The following is a 19,244-nucleotide window of genomic DNA, read 5'->3' as shown; positions in this document are numbered from 1 at the left end:
GACTCATGATTAGTGCCAATACAGCTTTTGATGTGGGCTCTTTTGAACATTTATATATTGTGTAAAATACGAGCAGTGGGTATCTTTTGCCTATTAACAAAACCAAAATGTCCTTCTAAGGTACGTTTGTGGCGGGTAAGTCTAGACAATTTCCCGCCAAACCACCGTACTGTATGAAGGGGAAAAAATAACACTGCATAGTTCCTTAATCTTTAAATAAAGCACACGACTTCCGAAATGTTCTTGCTGCTGATAATTGTGTAACAAAAAAAATGTATTTTTTGTTCCTGGGTAGTAAGTGTTATTTTCCAATTGCTTATGCCTCAAAAGTACAGAAAATGGCTATTATTCCCCACAAACTTTGCTTTTGTGACCAGGACGGTGATATTTTTTAATTTACCTATTTTCAATGAGAAAACGTGTGCATTTGTGTCATTCCTACACATAAAGTCCTGGTCACAAAAGCAAAGTTTGTGGGGAATAAAAGCCATTTTCTATACTTTTGAGGCATAAGTAATTAGAAAATAACACTTACTACCCAGCAACAAAAAACATGTTACATAGCGTGTGTAACATTTTACAAATTCATAAAAAAATATATATAAATCAATATATGGAAAGCAGGCCTATATATACAATTTGATACATAGATGTAAATAAAGTGGCCTATGATTGTGTTTATTGAATGAAGCCACTCTAAATTCGCTTAATTTAGATCAGTGGAGTAGTTGAATAAAAAGGTACTCAATACGTTTGGCAAAAACACTGTGGCCTTAAAGAAAAAAATATATCTAACAGGCGACGTTTCAAGCAATGGCTCTTCTTCATAGTACATAAATAGAGGCCCAAGGAGACAACGTCAAGCAGACTTAGAAACTGCACTTAACACCATGGGGCTTGATGAGAATTTAAAATTTTTTAACGTTTTTATGACAAGTTTTTAAATAAACATGAGAATAGTTGCCTAAGAGTAGACTGAGTAACAGACACACCCAAAACAAAGCACTGTCCCTATGGATCCTGGTGTTGAGTTAAGTTTAAACAAAGAAGCAGGATTTCTCAATCCGTGGCACTGTGTAAATATTTATTCCAATAATATTAAAATGTAATAATGTACGCACACAAAAGATTGAAGAGATTGGGTTGAGGATCAGTCGGACAAAGACGGAGTTCATAGTGGAAAATTTCAGTGGAAATAATGCAGGAGGATTTCAAATTGGAAGTGGCCAGTTAATGAAGAAGAACGATTTTAAGTATCTGGGTGCAACGATGTTTATTGATGGATCACTCGAAGGAGAGATGACAACAAGAACAAGGGCTGGATAGATGAAATGGCGAAAGATGAAGGATGTGGTGTGCGATAAGAGGGTCCCAGTTCGGTTGAAGGGAAAAGTGTACAAGACGGTGGTGAGGCCGGTGCTGTTGTATGGGGCCGAGTGCTGGGGCACAAGAAAGAGGTAGGACAAAACTACGGCAGTCACAGAGATGAGGATGTTGCGGTGGATGTTGGATTTAACAAGGGAGGACAGGGTGAGAAATAAAGAAGTGAGAAGAAGACTCAAGGTGGTAGATCACAGAGACGAAGAGAGAGAAAAGGATGGTGTGGTTCGGTCATGTGGAGAGACAACAGCAAAATGATGTGGGTCAGAAGGTGCAAGTGATGCAAGTGGAAGGAAAGAGATCAAGAGGAAGGCAGAAGAAGAGGAGGTGGGGTGATGTGGTGTGATCGCACATGGTGGCCCGAGGAACGGAAAGAGAGATGTCGCAGGACAGGGCAGCATGGAGAAGACTGGCAAGGACAGCGGTCCTCACATGAGTGGGACAAACACGTGGAAGAATCAGAAAAATAATGTACGCACACAAACGGTGGATTAAATGTGCCGGTATATGATGGTTATGTCATACAGGCACTTTTCAGAAGGCTAAATTAAGATTGCGTCTACCGGTATTTTTCAGAACGCCAATACCACGACGTTTCCGTAAATGGGAAATGGCAGTGAACATGGACTGCTGGACGAACGAGATTTCGTAACGGCACTTCCCATTTTGGCCACTGCACACAACTACAGCATTTGAACATTGTAATTATTCAATAATGAAAATTATTTACACAACAGCCTACTTGCTGTACTGCCTTTCACTGAGATACAATCATTGGGCAGGTCCACGGATGAATAATCGAAGGCTGCTCACAATCACACCGGTTTTTTTGCACGCTTAATCGCCACCGTTTGAAACTTAATCTAGTGGGTATTGCGTCAGCAAGGGCGCTGGGGGACTAGACTTGACCTATTACTTGAACCGCATTTCCAAGTTCCATGCAGTCTGAGCAAATGGAATGGCATCTTCCAGGCTTGGTGCATGAGTCAAAGAGTTGTGGTAAGGGAGGAAAAACCCAAGGTTTCAATGCACATAAACTGCACAATATGAAGTGAACACAGCACGAGCGTAAGGGTCTCAACATGCACGTCTGCACCTCCGCCTAACCACGCGCTAATGCAGCCTGCGCTAATATGTGGATGTTTTACTGAACGGCTATTAGTTGTTAATTCAGTTATATTTTACAGCTTAGCACTTAAATCAAAGCTTAGACTTCCTGCAGCATGTGCCTCACTGAACCACAATCATTTTTCACGAGGGGTAGGTTATGTTTGGTCACAATGCATTCTAAAACAGCACTTTGTGTGGATAAAAAAAAACATGTCATGCATACCCCACCACGATTTAGTGTTTGAGTGAAGCAAGGTCAAAGGGTCACCATAACATCACGATTGTTTCTGAGTTTGATCCAGGTGCATTCTCCTACTTAGCCCTCTTTGACAGAACTTGGGGACACGGTTGACGCACGCAAAGCCGTGTCGAGCTCACGTTGGAACTTTCCTTGGAGACGATGGCTTCTGTGCAGCGATTTGCGGCCTGTTTTTCAACCACGAATAGATTTACAAATCAACTTACCAGTTGATTGGAGCAGAGGCTAAAAACAATCCAGTGTGCCAAAAGTCAGACCAAGTGCGATTAGACGATGACTCAGCAGTTTCCCCTCTGCTGCTGTGGCCGCCCCGCAGTATTGGATTCCATCTGGAAGTCTGAATCCCCAAGCAAGCTCCACCACCCCCCACCCTTCCTGTGCGCACTTGCAACCCAAACAATGGGGCCCTTAATGGCAAGGGATTTGTGGGTGCAATTATTGGTGGGCTGCTCCACCATACCCCGTCGAACCCCCCGACAGTGCTACTAACACTGAACTGTATTGCGTGTACGATGGACTTCTTTAGCACCGTACATAGCCAACCGTGCTAATCGGAGGTGGAGATAATGCCGACATGAAAAGCAGGGACGCCCACACGCCACCTCCACCATTCACGTTATGCCTTTGCAAGTGAACGCGACAAAAGAAGCTTGTGTATGACAGTACTGTCGTAAACGTTACGTGTGTTTCACTGTGCACGGTAGACATGCTGTTCACTGCTCACGTGGACTATTAGACGTCTTAAAACTAAATATATGGATTTGCTTTTGAATGTAATTTTTTTTATCCAAGCCAAATGATAGAACATCTTATTTCTAAAACATACATTTGTTGTCCAATGCATTGTGAATTGTGGGCCACGTAACATGTAAGTCATCACTAATTATTTTTATTCTAACTCATAGCACATCGGACATTGAAAAGTACATTTATGGACAAGATGGGTTACTGAAACCATTACTGCCACTCCAAGCCCTGAGATTTAGTGTTAGATTTCTTAAATGCACTGTCTTATGTGACCAGTTTCCACCCTCCAAAACAAATATTGGGCGTTTGTGGAAGGCTTTTTAAGGCATCAATCATTAAGCATTAAGTACTGTAGTACATATGTGGCAACGACCATTTTAAAAGTGTAAGTGAACAAGGTTCAAGGTGTGTTTCCATATAGGAGTGGCCGGCAACGGATTCCGTACATCTATATTAGGAGTATAAATTTGCGAAAGGCATTTTCTACTTTTTTATTGCATTCCGCTATAAAGGTATATATATACTTGTTTGAGTAAGTCAAAAGCCAGCTCACAAATAATTTGAGTGCAAAAAATATTCTACAGTATAGCATATCCGTGTCGTTCACAATTCAGTGATCCTGAGCTTTCAGCATAACCCGTTTGGCTATCATCTACGCAGCCAATGGGCATCACATGCCCCGATGCAAACTATTCAACCGTGTCACTTCCTACTCGCGGTGTAAATGTATTGATAGGGAAATGCAACGTGACACTGGATCAATCCCACGAGATTAACACATATGACGCTGAATTTTACATTACAAGATTTTCTGGACTTTAAGAAACCTTTATTGTAAGCATCCTAGAGGCTAATGTTGATTTGAAGCTTTCGCGACTGCAGGAATCCATACTCTTTGGTTCTTTCGGTAAAGTCACGTAGGTAGAAAATTGATAGATCACGACGTTTCGATCGCAACACAAGCAACCGTCATCAGGTGAGACAAACACAGCAGGAGAACTGCTGACGTCAGCACTTTACCAAAAGAACCAAAGAATATCCTAGAGGCTTACACTATGAGATCTCTTTTACCAGTGGCAAAATATAATGGAAGGTTTTTACCCTTTTAACTGGTACAAAACTGACACCTTTATTCAAGGCATCATGTTTGCAATGACCACAACACAAGTAGTCAATAAAGCAAACAAAAAGAAGCAACTCTGATAAGGATAATAATATGCACTGTCATTGAAGTTGATTGGCCCACACCCGAGACGGCTTTCTTTAGAGCCTAGTCCCCATTGGTGTAGGGCCAGATGACACCAGAAGGCGTAAAGATTATCCATTCGTGAAGCGTATTTTACCAACTGTTATGCATTTCATTCATTCAAAAGAACTACAAGTTAGTTTAACCCGTAGGCTTTCGCGACCAATATTATTCATAATCAACGTTTTTGGGTTTAGATCGCGTTATTTATAAATGTATCATAACCCTCCACCACCCGACACGGCCAATCAGTTCAACACACCGGTGGGCTAAAGCAGTGAACTATTTGTCTTTTGTCAACGTGACACTTTTTTACTGATTGGCCATGTCGGGTGGTGGAGGGTTACGACACATTTATAAATAACGCGATCTAAACCCAAAAACGTTGATTATGAACTACAAGTTAACCAATGCAGATTATTATGGGTGTAACGATGCATCGATTAATTAATATCGATTCTTAATCAAGTGTCCCAGCCAATAGTGGCCCATACATTGATACTGAACATCTGTGAAAAAGAGCTCCACAGCTCATCGGAATCCTCCAGTCAAAATTAAGATTCTGATTGTGATAAATAAAGATTCTAAATCAATTATAAAATCAAGTCGCACATTTGTTGAATTGCAAGAAGTAATTGTCAAATTCACCAAGTGTAAGCCCAATTTTTTTTAATTGAAATTAATTAAAGCAATTGTCGATGGATGAATCTGTAATTTCAACAGCTAATATTGCAGTTGTGTATTGCCAAGTGTGTTACAACAACTGTATATGTAGATCGTGGTATCCATAATCAGTATGAATGATCACAGGAAAAACTGGGACCTAATCATAAAGTGCGAGGTCAAATTGGGTGAACTAAGGTCGTTCTATTTAAAGCTTTCGTGACTGCAGGAATTCATTTTCTTGGTTCTTTCGGTAAAGTCACGTAGAATGGAAATAATAAAATAATAATAAAAATAAAACATAATAAAATAATTCTCACGACGTTTCAGCCACAACGCAAGCAGCCGTCCTCAGGTGAAGACCAGGTATGTCGGGGTGACAGCGTCTGTCGGGGAGACAGCGTCTTCAGACGCTGTCTCCCCGACAGACCTGGTCTTCACCTGAGGACGGCTGCTTGCGTTGTGGCCGAAAGGTCGTGAGAATTATTTTATTATGTTTAATTTATATTATTATTTTATTATTTCCATTCTACGTGACTTTACCGAAAGAACCAAGAAGATAAGGTCGTTCTGTTCTTAGGGGCAGTGCAAGTGAAACGGCCGTGTTGTTTGTGGTGACATTTTTTAAAGCGTCCCTGTGCATACTCTCGGTAAAGCCACGTAGGTATAAAATAAAATAGATCACTACGTTTCGGGCGCAACACAAGCGTCCGTCATCAGGTGGGAAAGCATGGTCTGCTGCTGATGCAGCCTGCATCCAAAACGTCGTGATCTATGTTATTTTATACCTACGTGACTTTACCGAAAGAACCAGAGTATGGATTCCTGCAGTCACGAAAGCTTCAAATCAAGATCGTCCCTGTGCAGTTTCGCTAAGATGAAAGCACTCGGGGCTGAAAATCAACTCCAAGCCAAAAGTAAACATCAAAAGACTCCCAAAAACAAGTTTGTTATTGTTTTCACCTATAGTTTTGCCCCAGCCCGTACATATAGCATGTGATAATGAATTTATTGGTGGGTTTTTTTCTTCAAAGTTTTGGTTCTATAACTTAAAAATGTACCTACAGTATTAAAAAATGTTCACGTTATAAATGTACTTATTATTGAAGATTACTTCTTCGGTTAAAACGTGACATTTAGGCATGATTGTGAAAAGTGTTCGTAAAAATAAAATTTGATAAAGCCACAAACATGGTTAAATGTATACATTCTTAGAAAGGGAGACCGCGATCATGAATGGGAAAGCCAGTGCTCTTGGGAAGAGACCCGAGATCATTGAACTGAATGACATTATTATCCAACAGTCAACAACCAACTCTAGGTAGAAACAGCCAAGTTACATCCATATGAAAACTACGATTACAGTTGGTAACACTCATAGCGTCAGTTATAAGAAGCACAGCAAGCAGGTTATGTAACAAGTGATGCTGAACTGCATTTGTTTGTAATGATTGAGCGCTGGACTGTCAATTCTATAATCATGGGATTGTAGAAATTCAAACATTTTACAAAAACATCATTTAGGTATTTGTAGTTCCTAATTTGTTATTTACACAGGCCCGTGTGATTAGTATGTAGGAGCTCATTTAATCCCCGTGTCTATTACACCTGCACGGGTCTTGGAATGATGTTACTGTAGAATTGTCAAAACTATAATCATACGATGACATATGCACGTATAGAAGAACTCTTATCCTTGGTGATATGGGGGATCAATATCACGGATCCTATAATCCACGGAGTTATTTGTGATTTTACTCCTCTTACCTGCGGGGTAAAACTTTGCGGATAACTCGCAGATAATAGAAAGTAGGGTGATGGATTATCAAAATGTTCGGGAACCCTACAGCTGCTGCAGATAATAGAAATTGCGAGTAATAGGACTATGGATCAGAGGCGTTATCCTGCAGTAAATGCCAAAGATGCCCCGTTTAGTCTGCAGTACCTGTATTTCAGGGCCACGTGCTGTTAACAAGCACCTACCTAGGCAAGTAGGCCATGCAAATAGGCTGATGGAGGCCACCATCAGACAAAGGCTGACCACCTTTGTCTCCTGAGCCCAGACGATTATTTTATTGTAAGTTACACTGGCCCAGAAGAGGCCCAAAAAAACTTTGGATACAAATTTCCACGGGTGTAGATGGCCAAAACTCAAACCAAAAGTGGCTGCGATCATATTGCAGAAATAAAATGCAATCGCTCTCTGGTACCCATAAATCACCATTCAGAATACACCCACAATATATACAACATTCGCAGCAGGGGACATTAACAAGTATGGTGATCGACACAAAGAGGAGTGAGTCCCTCTGTGTAAGTGGGGTGCAGAGTATCGCTTCGGTTGAAACACTGGGCAGTCACTGGTGATGAGATTGTTCATGGCTTCCAGTTCACTCTGCGGGTGTCTGATCGGCATGATTGCAAGACTAGTGCAGTCATGGGGGTTAGAATTGTGTTACCACTCGGGCATGACTTTAGAGCTTCTGCTATTGATTGAACTGTCAAATACCCACAATGAAATGATAAACAGTGACAGGACAGCAAACATTTGAACTCATGATATAGGTGTTTTGGGTTAGATCGCGTAAATATAAATTAGTCGTTAAATCCGCCACCAGCCGACCCAGCCAATTAGTAAGATTTGTCACTTAAACAGAACATGCCAATTCGTTACTAGTACAGCGGTATGTTGGAGAGAAAATCCACATTTACAATTTGAGTATGACGTTTCGCCTATATAATGGATGATATTGGTCGCGAAAGCCTACGTGTTAAACAAACACTTCAACCGTTCAATTTGGCGACGACTAATCAGCTGCATTGGTGAATTTCTTACTGGTTTGTCCATTGGACAGAAACCGTGGCTGCGAGTTGACACTTCATAATCACATCGCAATAGCAACTCATCCGGTCCCCTTGTGATCACTTCATGAACGCCATTGACTCTTCTATATAAATCACCATGCACGTGGGCATCTACCTCGAGCGCTTTAAACTGGGCTCAATGTTACGTGCATAGGTTTACGTATCTACTGGCATGTATGTGCTCTCTATTATTTGTGGCTGTCGTTCATACCATACAACTGTACGATAGAAGTGATCGACAGTGTTTCCCAAAATGCTTAGTGGGTGTTTAATTTAGCAACCGCACTGTCTGAGACTCGGTTAAGAGTGCTGTTCTCTCAGCACATCTGTGCAGAACCAGCCCTTTAAGTAAGGCTTGACTGAAGAAAGCACAAAACTACATTTTTACTATGTGTTTTTTTATGCGGGCATTGGTTTACCCATCACTCACTAAAATGACAAATACTGTCGTGATTTTTACTGCAAGTGAGAGCCCACGGTTCTTGAGCGCCTGGGTGATCTATGCTTACACTTTAATTGGAAAATGTCTTCACGTAACAACGGTAAGAAAATGAATATCAAAACACTCCGAACTGCATCTTCAGTGGTTTTCTTAAAATAGGGGTTGATAAAGAATAGCTGTAACAGTGAGATGCCACAATTAGGAGTTGAAGGGGTTATTTAAATCGTTTTCACTGGACTGCCATATCACATTCAAACAAACACGGGAGTACTGTAGTATTTGCATACCAAAGCCACCGTGAAACTTTGGAACTGAAGCCAAGAAGGGAAAACACACGTTATGTTTGTTGTCCTGGCTCACGTCCGATTAGCACAGTTGACTACGTACGGTGCGAAAGAAGTTCCACATATATACAAATGCCACACACGATGGCAGTATTACGCGTGGATCCATGCCCCCCAGCAGGGCCCCAAGAGTCCAGGTTCCAAGACAACAAAACACCCTCCCCCCCAACACGGCCAAGCTACTACCTACATCTCTATTTACCCCACCTACGCGTGTCCGTAGGTGTAAAATATTTAATGCACAGTGGTCTGGAGCTTGCTACAACGGTCTTGGGAGTTGGGTTTTAACACTGCTTCACCATCAAACCAAGTGCCATCGGAGCACTTGCCATTTGCCTCCAGTTGGACAATACCCATGGTGGGCCTCCTATAGGGGTAACTGGGCACCAAGTGAGTAACGAGATTGGTATTTTCTTGAACTGGGAGGTAAAGGCAAACAGATGTGTTGTTGAGCACTCTCCCTCTGTGTGTGCGAGCAAGACTTGGCCAATAAGCATCAAAACAGATTCAAAAGTTGTAACTGTTGAAAGGTGACACGATATATCCTTCCTTGCTTTCCTATTCTGGGGTTGTTTTCCCAAGATTGGCATTTGTGCACCATAAAACACATTTGCTCACATTACGTCTGTGCACACGCCAATTATACATCGATATCAACATTGCTCCTGGCGTGCAAAATGAGCATTCACTAATCGAACAGATCAGTGCAAAGCAAATTGACTTTCAGCCAGGCACAACAATATACTACATTATACACGCACACACATTACATTATCTATACAGTAACTGCTTGTTAATCCACAGATGTCTGGGACCAAGTAAACACGTGGATGAGTGAGTGTGAAGAGATTAAATAAACATCGGCGATAATGGACAGTGCATACACAGTGCCTGGTATTGTGCATGACTGACTACTGATTGAAAGGAAGCTTTGGATGGTTTGAAACTTTGTGTAAATAAATCATCGCATCCAAAGTGTTATAAAAAATAATTACAATATATTTATTCCCACAAGTCAATCAATGCTTCCGTCACATACATCAATTATCAATCACACCGCACCGTGTAGAAAATGAATAATCAGACAATGCACCTCCTTTCCGTAACTGCTGTGTGTGGTTGTATGCGTGCAAAGAGTCATTTTTATTTACTTGAGTCAATTCTAGTCTTCTGACATTAACTGTGATGCAGAGAGATGGCCCGAATCGGCAACAACGTTCAACGGTGGGCCAGAATAAAAACACTTGCACGGTGACACGTCCCTCCCCCCATGTTGCGCACACATAAACAAAGCAGTTAAAAAAAAGAATCCCCCCAAATAGCCTATTAGACGATTGGGGCCAAGTGCCATCAATCCATTAAGGACCTTTTAAGGACTGCGTGATGTATAAAGAGATGGTGTGGTCAATACCAAAGCTGGCTAACTCTTCTCTACCCAGGGCTAATGTTTACTCACCTGGCCAGTTGTTCATATAGGGCAATGTTGACCTACGGGAGGCACCAGGGCAGGTTCTAACCCCACTCAAACTCAAGTTGCGAAATAGGTATATACCGTTGCATCAATTAATTTATTTCAAGAAGATTCATATAAGCAAAATTAATGCATCGAATCATGCACTTGGAAATCGATTATGTTTGGTCGTATGCGTTCTATGTAATTGGTTCATATGACCCCTGCAGCCACTAGATGTGCTATATTCACCACAATGTAAAATATAAGCTTAATTATTTAATCAAATCATGACTACACCGAATAGTGAAAATGCATGAGTTACATAGGGGGCCCATCGTCAATTGCCTGTTGTTGGATTCGTAGCGCAATGTGCTAACCACCATAAAAAAACAATGATGCCCCATATAGCCTTAACAGGCTGTCGGAGCACATGCTGTTAGCGAGCACCTATGAAGGTGGGCACGGCACACGTGGGGGTGAGTGGCCAGCACCACACCCGGCCGCCTTTGTATCCCTATGTTTACACATCGCACCAGGGACTAACTGGGGGCTGAGTCGGCCTAGGGGAGGCCCAGGACCGGTTCAAATATTTGCCACTGTTATTACCCGAGGGCGGGAATCAAACTCAGGTCGCCAGGTTCATAGTCCAGCGTGTTAACCACGACAGTACCTCTCCCCATAACCACTATACCACCACCCCCACACACAGGAAAACGATGTTTAATTTCCCTTCTGATCTACATACACTGTAGTGCTGGCATATACTGCACAATAGTCATATATTCCTGTGACAAGTACTATCAGGGAATCACTGTAGAAACTAGCACAGCATCAACAGGGGAGGTAGGTATAGCACTCTATCCAGATGTATTTGTCTCCCACGTGCTGATATTAACACACCACATTAGATGCTCACTTTATGTCAAATTATCCTAGAAGAGCCCACTACTATGCACGACTAAACAGCGCAGTTTGGTAACTCGGTGCACTACAACAACAAAGGTCACCATTCACCATAAATCGTAGTGACATCACTGTGATCCTTGACACAGCCGAGGTGCACTGAGAGACCATGGACTATTAATGGAATAACGATGTCAGGTGACAGGACAGACCCAAGTGTTACATGGGTCAATGCGCACAATAGGCAGGTAACGTTTAATCGATTACCGAATTAAAATGTATTCAATGCAATGAGTATTCACAATGTTTGCTAATGATACGCGGGCATATTTAGTCTATGGAGCAAACAAAACTGGTCAAACAATACAGATCAAAATAAAAAACAATACAAACGAGGCATTAAACACAATTGGCATGATAACAGAGCCAAAACTAAACTTTTAGAAAAACCTTTTTTTATTTTACCAGGTAAGGCCGACTGGCAACAAATGGTAGCTCCTATAATTCCCCACCTTCCATCCCGGCATCGTGCGGACCTCCCGGGAGCAACGGAGCGTGCTCGAGCTGCGAGCGACCGGGCCATGTCAGGCCGTGGCATCACTCACCGTTAAAGTAGGTCTTGGCGCGTAGATAACTGACACTCAGTCGCAGGATGGACAGCTTGTCCAGTTTGGCCACGACGTCCTGGGGGAAAGGCAGCATGCCAGCCAGCCGTTCCATCTCCGAGTTGAGGCGGTCGCGGTGCCGCTTGGACGGGTTGGTCTTGACCGCCGGGCCGCCCTCCATCTTAGGGCTAAACGGCGCACACGTGCCGGTGAGAAGAACAGGCGCACGTGTGAGTCGGAGCAGGGTGAAGAGGCGGCAGCTCATCTCCTAGACCTTTTTTATGTTTTCACTTCCGTCTACCCATCTTTGAGTGTTTCAGCTCTTACAATTGTATCGGTGTAAGCGATGTTGATTTCTTTACACTTAGATTTAATGGGTAAGCACTGCAGAGGGATTAATGAGAAATGAAATGTACGGGATCCGTGTTGACAGTGTTGGCAGTACACGCAGAGACCAAACATATCTCACCACCATTGTGTCTAACAATGCGTTACAACAAAAGTATAAAGTAGGCTGTTGATTTGGCAGTCACCCTCTGTTTAAGCCTAGGATCCAAGTTTCACGAGTAAAAAATATGAAACTATTATTGGCCAAATGGGATACCACAATAACACAACTGTCAGCTTATCTATTACATAACTTGTTTAACACAATGTCAAAAATGAAACGTAAATAATAATGATGTTCAAATATTCAGGATACAGTAACATCTTAATATTGTAAATATAAATGTGTCGTTAAACGCGCCACCACCCAACACAGCCAATTAGTAAGGTTTGTCACGTGAACAAAACATGAAAATTCGTTACTGGTTCAACACACCGGTGTGTTGGAGAGTAAACCCACAACATTTACAATTCGAGTACGACGTTTTGCCGGTAATTACAACCAACTGCATCAGGCGATAGCCTGATATTGGTCGCAAAAGCCTACGTGTTGAACTCATCTTCAATAGTTTAGCAAACTTTGGTTTAGATAAAATATATCTTGAGCAACATTTGCAACGGCCATGACTCTATTAAGTTTGTATTTTCCTAGAGTTCGTTTGCATTGATTATTATGACTGTCATCAAAGGTCTTGTTGTTCATTTATGAATCACCTAAAATCACGTAAAAAAACATGTTTGTTTAACAAGTCAGCCATGAGAAATGAATTGCACAATCTGTATTTCCGTTTTCTACCAGAGTATCACTCTCTTCAGCAATTACATGCATAGCATATTTTGCAATAGATGTATTTGATTTACTCTTGCAAAGGTAAGCCACAATGCTAAATTAATACTAATTGCATGTGTACCAAAATGTAAAGCGTTTAAAGTTTAAATGTTATGCAAATATGAAGCAGAGCTATACCACTTTTTCAATCGTTACCATATATACATTACTTGTTTTACAATTGATGAGCATTATCTGATAAGTAAACAAATAGCAGCTGTAAAGAAAGCTATGTTGTATAACTACTATGGTTACTGGAAACAAATTGGCTTTCAAAACAACTGCGGTTGAACTAATCTATGTACTGTATAACAATGCATGAGGGAAAATTCATGATTTCACCTCGAGCTAAACACACATGGCCAGATGCACGTGTCGAAAAAAAGACAGAAACACAACCCCTGGAGAGTTGTCTCATTGTCATTGGAAAGATTTTACCAAAAAATCGGACGGAAATAAGCATTTTCCACCATGTGCATCTCACTCGTAGTGTATTTAATAATTATAATGCTACTATATTATCAAAACGTTAGTGATACTGCGTTGGCAGTGGTGCTAAAGCATACAAAACTAAAACACTCTAAAAACATTCATCAATAACACTGCCTTAAAAGAAAAAATACGTAAGCAAAGTTGCAGGAAAGAGGCCAGACAGATGGTTTGAATGTGAGTTCGACTTCACTTTACACCATGGATCCTGATATGAATTAAATGGAAAAACAATGTAATAGCTTAATAACTTTTACCCATGGAGGAATTAAATAAAGCTTTATCAATTGTCAGGTTCTGGTAATACGTGCACTGAGTGTGTACAGTATTCCCTCGTTATTCGCGACCTTGATATCCGCTCTTTTGCCTATCACATCTGGAACTCTACACGACTGCATCGAGAGAGAGAGAGAAATACGTAATATAAAAAAAATTCAACACGCTTTTATGAAATTTACTAGTAATGGCAGAACTCCACGACTCCAGGAAGTGGCCCCAAAGCTTGCCACAACGTTAGGGACCGTGGCCAATTACAGCCAACGTCAGTTGACCGTGGACAATTAGACCCAAGCCGAAACATAAAATATAAAAATGTATGTAAAAAAATATGTTTTATTATGATAGAATATAGTATTGTCATCAGTATGACATAAGTATACCAAGTTTGCAGTCGATATCACATTGGGAAGTGGGTTAAAATTGAGTTACAAGATTTGAGTATACAACGACAGTGAGTTAAAAGAATGCGTGTAAAAAATGTGATGCGATAATGTAATGAGATGAAGTGAGAGATGAAGTGATGAGAGAGAATGTGATGCAAGAAAGTGATTAGATAAAATGATAGAGTGATGAGATAATTTTCACGTACTCACTCGCGTATTTACGTATTTATTGAAGGTAATAAAACAAATTTCAAATAAAATAGGTTTTCGTCGGCCTGTATTGTTATCCACTAAATGTTCTAATCGCGATCATATCCCGAACGTATCCCTCGCGAATAACGAGGGAATACTGAACTGCATGATCTCTTCCTCTCTGCGTGTGCACGTGCCCACTCACAGGGTCACGCGCCTCCACATTTTCCAAAAAAACAATTCATACCCAGCGAGTTTGGGTATCTACGCACGTGTGGGTACAGCCCGGGGCAGGGGGGTGGGGTGAGAGTGCTATACTTGGCCACTTCCATCCATTTAGATAATTTATTCAATAAGTTAAGTAAACGTATTTTTTTTTAGCAGGCAAAGAATACGTGTGTACGAAACACTGTGGAAACAATGAATGAAAATAAATGTATTTCACAATATATATAACAAAATATATCCCAAGCTGCATTGAGTCATTACTACCCTGCTTATGCAATATCGCATTGCACTCTGCAGCAACTGCACATTACCATGCTGTGCCATGCCATATTATGATATCACACTATGAAAACCACTTTCCCAACAATAAATACGTTGATGCACAGTGGGGCTTTGTATGCTGGCCATACCACTGCCCATATGAACCTTATGGCGACACCCTGGGGTCCTATAAGCCCCCGGCTCTCGCATAAACATGAAATTATCATTTACACAAAAACTTTGCTCTTTTTCACCAATGGCTTTGAAGGATGGTGGCAAGTCTTGTTAAACTTCGCCTTTAAAACTGAAAACTACTTACCTGCAGTACCTCTGTTTAAATACACTATCGAAAAAATAATTTACACCCCTCTGTCAATCATCGTGTTTCTCAGTGTGGATTTGTGTATACGCTTTGTAAACAGTACATAAAATAGCACGCCTTTTCAATGCGCTGTTCATATTGTAACAAGCGTTTATACCAATGTTACTCGACAGAGTAGTGGGTCGCCGCTCCTCTTATCCGCATTGATATGAGCGGTATGTGGGGACTATGGCTTAACCGCAAGAAAAAAACCTATCTGCACAGATGCATACGGACAAGAGAAGTATTATCAAACAGGAGGAATTAACGGTGCAACGCATCTCGTCTGTTAAATATCTGCAGGTAATAGAATTGTCATCGATTGATCCTGGCTGCAGACATTGGTAGGTCACAAATAATAATGAAGATAAGAGGGCAGTTTCACTATATGATGCATCCCGTTATGACAAATAAAGGACTTAAATCCTTTAGGCCATGGGTCCCCAACCCCCGTGACCTGTTAGGAACCAGGCCGCACAGCAGCAGGTGAGCGGTGAGTCCGCACGTGTTGCCAGCCCATTATTTTAGTTACCACTTCCATCCGCGCCTCTTTCCCGCACTGCGCACTAGTCTCAGTCACAGTTTTTGTAAGCACACAAGCTAACCCCTAGCCAAAATGATTAAAAAACAAACGTCGCTGGAGAGCTTCTTTGAAAAGGTTGGTAAGACCCCCACCGGTCCGTGAAAAAATTCACGAAACAGGTCCCTGGTGCCAAAAAGGTTGGGCACCGCTGCTGTAGGCAGTTTGAGCAGCTTTGGATACGACTTATGATCCTGCCCAAACCCGAGCATTGAGTGGCATTCGCTTGTTCAGCTCTTGTGCGCATTCGTCCTCGCTGCTGCGCTTGGAAATGACAACAGAATGATCCGCGCCACGTGGGTCGCGGCATTTATGTGCGCGGTGGGACGGAGTCGCCAAAAATGTATTAATTACGATTTTGACTTCCGTTTATTCGGGATCCCGGGGTCCCGCCATGAGGTTCATATGTAGAACAGCCATAATATCACTGGTTCATGAACTTCATTTATTCAGGCTGCAAAAGTTCAAATATATAGGAACCGGACTGCAAGATAACATCTTATTTTTCATATCAGCATCGTGATATTATAAACGTTGCACAGCCCTTTCCTCTTCATGGAATTTCGACTTCTTACCAACTACAGCACTACATGTACAGAATAACAATTTCCCATGGTAATGTTCACGTGTGATAACTACTGTACAGTATTCAATATTGCATAAGCATGCAATGAAAATACGCCTATCATGGATAAGTACAGAATGAATCCCGTGGCGAAATCTTGCAGTAAAGCATGTTTTGAGAGACATTTGGGATTAATAAATGTCCTAACTTTCCATAGGGACTCGCAGACTCATACAGGAATACAAGAGTAAGATCCCCCATACAGCCTTAGCAGACGGTTGGAGCAAGTGCTGTTAGCAAGCATCACCTAAGGGGGGGCAGGTGACCAGCACCACGCCTGGCCGCCTTTGTCTCCCTTGTGGCGATGTTTACACATCACACCAGTGTCTCATTTGAGGCTGAGTCAACTATGGGAGGCCCAGGACCGGTTCAGATATTCGTCACCGATGTTGGTCGTGAGCGGGAATGGAACTCAGATCGCCGGGTTCGTAGTTCGGCGCGCTGACCGCTACACTACCGCTCCCCACACAAAGGTACTGACACATTTCACAATTCCTCCTAACCCACGCAGACAGGTGAACATGGACACACGAACGAGAAATAACATGATGCACTGCTTCTTCGTAAACAAAACCTGTGCTCACGCTAAAACGCAGGGTATATAGGAAAGGTAATACGGTGGGCAACACACATCGGAACAAGGCAGACAGACGTATATATCACACTTTCAAATATCCAAGGAAAAGTCCTGTGTCCTTACGAACAACATAGCTGACACAATCCAAGCCAAATTGTGATTTATTTTAGTGACTGTCACCCCTTGAGAATGTGTTCACTGTACATACAGGAAGCTCATTATCAGTGTTGTGTTTTTTTTAAATGAAACATTACACAATGGAAAAGTCTGATATCTGAGGTGGTTGTCTCTGTAAGATGGACAATATGTAATCACCATGTGTCTTTGAAATCAGATGTATACAAATGGTGTCATCTTTGTGACAGCATAAAAACACAACACAAATGATGTTCCAGTGCAGATATATTATTGTGTACTCTTAGGTTTTTTCGGTAAAGTCACGTAGGTAAAAATAAATAATAAAAATTACAATAATAGAAATAATAATAATAGAAATAAAATTATAAATCACGACGTTTCGGAGGCAACACAAGTCTCTGTCATCAGGTGGGACCGTCACAGCTAAATTTACTGTATCAAGTGAGGCAAAATACAAGTTAAGGGGGAGGGGGGGCTATTATATTATTGTGTCACAAGGTAAGACTTGTAAACAATGCGGTGGCTTTAGCATTCTGTTACGTTTTCGGGTTGTACCATGTGTTTGGCATGATGTCCAACGGTTCACTCCATGTGCTGGCATCATGTTCAGGAACTAAATTCCTAAAGAAACTCCCGGCACATGGAGTGAAACGTCAGATTTCATGCTGATTAACATGCAGTACAATAATAATACATACTGTATCGGACAGCTACACCGTGTTTTTAACGTAAAACAACACACATTCCGCTAAAGGTAAGATATCGAAAAAAGGTGGATGCATCGCTCAGTCCTATTTAAAGACGAGCATTTCTGGGTGAACTACACACCACCATTACATCTCAAAAGGCTGTATACAAAGTGCAACGTGGAGTTGAACGGAAGTTTGGAACACTGGGTGCTCAAAAACCAGTTTAGGGCTGACACCAACAAAACGAAACGACCAGCTTTTCACGCATCATGATTTCATAACAAATTCCCGTCAACAACCCTGAAAATAATGTAAACAAAAAAGGGCCCAGCTCCTTTTAGGGCAACAACAATGTGATCGTTCTCATTCAACATTTTTATGAAATGAAATGGGGTGTTGTGAGTCTTGCAGAATATAGAGCATCCAGTGTAATAGTACGCGTCCTTGTGTGAAAGCTGTACAGGATCGCTGTTTTCAAATATGAAGCCAGTGTCATAACATCTTGAAAATATACGCGCATCAATTTTACATATGCAGTAGAGGTACTTCTTAATACATTCGCGATTAACCGATAGGCACAACACCGTGTCTATTTAATCTAGTAATCGTTAACAGTCTTGTAAATGTGGCCATTGTATTATAGACTGTTGCGAACAGAAATGCAGCGATACAACAACAGGGGCTCAATGGATAAACAGATAGGCATATTGACCGGACAGAGTTTCGGGTGAACATGCAGGTAGGTCATGGAAGTTTGGTGGGCATTCAGGAAGGCAGGAAGCAAGACAAATACCCTAGTTTATCCTGTCAACCCATACGGTTTACCCCGTATTCTTGTACAGGGAAATCGAGTTTTCAGGTCCATACACGTACAGCCGTTTCAATACGGGCAGAAAAAAAAGTGTGTCTATTTGTTTGTGTTTCTCCCTTGTGATGGGCCTTTGTAGGATGAACGTTGACATTTATAAGGGGCACGGGGTGACCAACAAGGTCTGAATTGATCTGTAATAAAGTTCCGGCACCACACAGTGACAGGGTACAAGTCACTACACATGCAAGTTGACGGGCAGAGCGTTGAGTATATAATCAGACACGGGAGTGAATTGTCGCAAAGGCAGGTGAGTAGTCAGATAGGTAAGTTGATAAGTCAGATAGATGAGAATGTGTATAACAGGTGAGTGGGTATTCGGTTTAGTGGATAGCAGTACA

General features: G+C 41.6%; 1 protein-coding gene across 2 annotated transcripts in view; it reads right to left on the bottom strand.

Annotated features, from left to right (window-relative positions):
- Positions 1 to 19,244, bottom strand: part of LOC144934253 (aryl hydrocarbon receptor-like) — a 68,080-nt gene that overhangs the window by 47,647 nt on the left and 1,189 nt on the right. For both annotated transcript variants that reach the window (XM_078859908.1, XM_078859919.1), the window contains exon 3: positions 12,018 to 12,205. In XM_078859908.1, coding sequence (XP_078716034.1) covers positions 12,018 to 12,205 — 188 coding nt within the window. The remainder of the gene's footprint in view (positions 1 to 12,017; positions 12,206 to 19,244) is intronic.

The sequence above is a fragment of the Lampetra fluviatilis genome, chromosome 1 (assembly GCF_964198595.1).
Source record: "Lampetra fluviatilis chromosome 1, kcLamFluv1.1, whole genome shotgun sequence".
In the NCBI taxonomy this organism is placed as follows: Eukaryota; Metazoa; Chordata; class Hyperoartia; order Petromyzontiformes; family Petromyzontidae; genus Lampetra; species Lampetra fluviatilis.
This window is presented reverse-complemented; position numbering and strand designations above follow the sequence as displayed.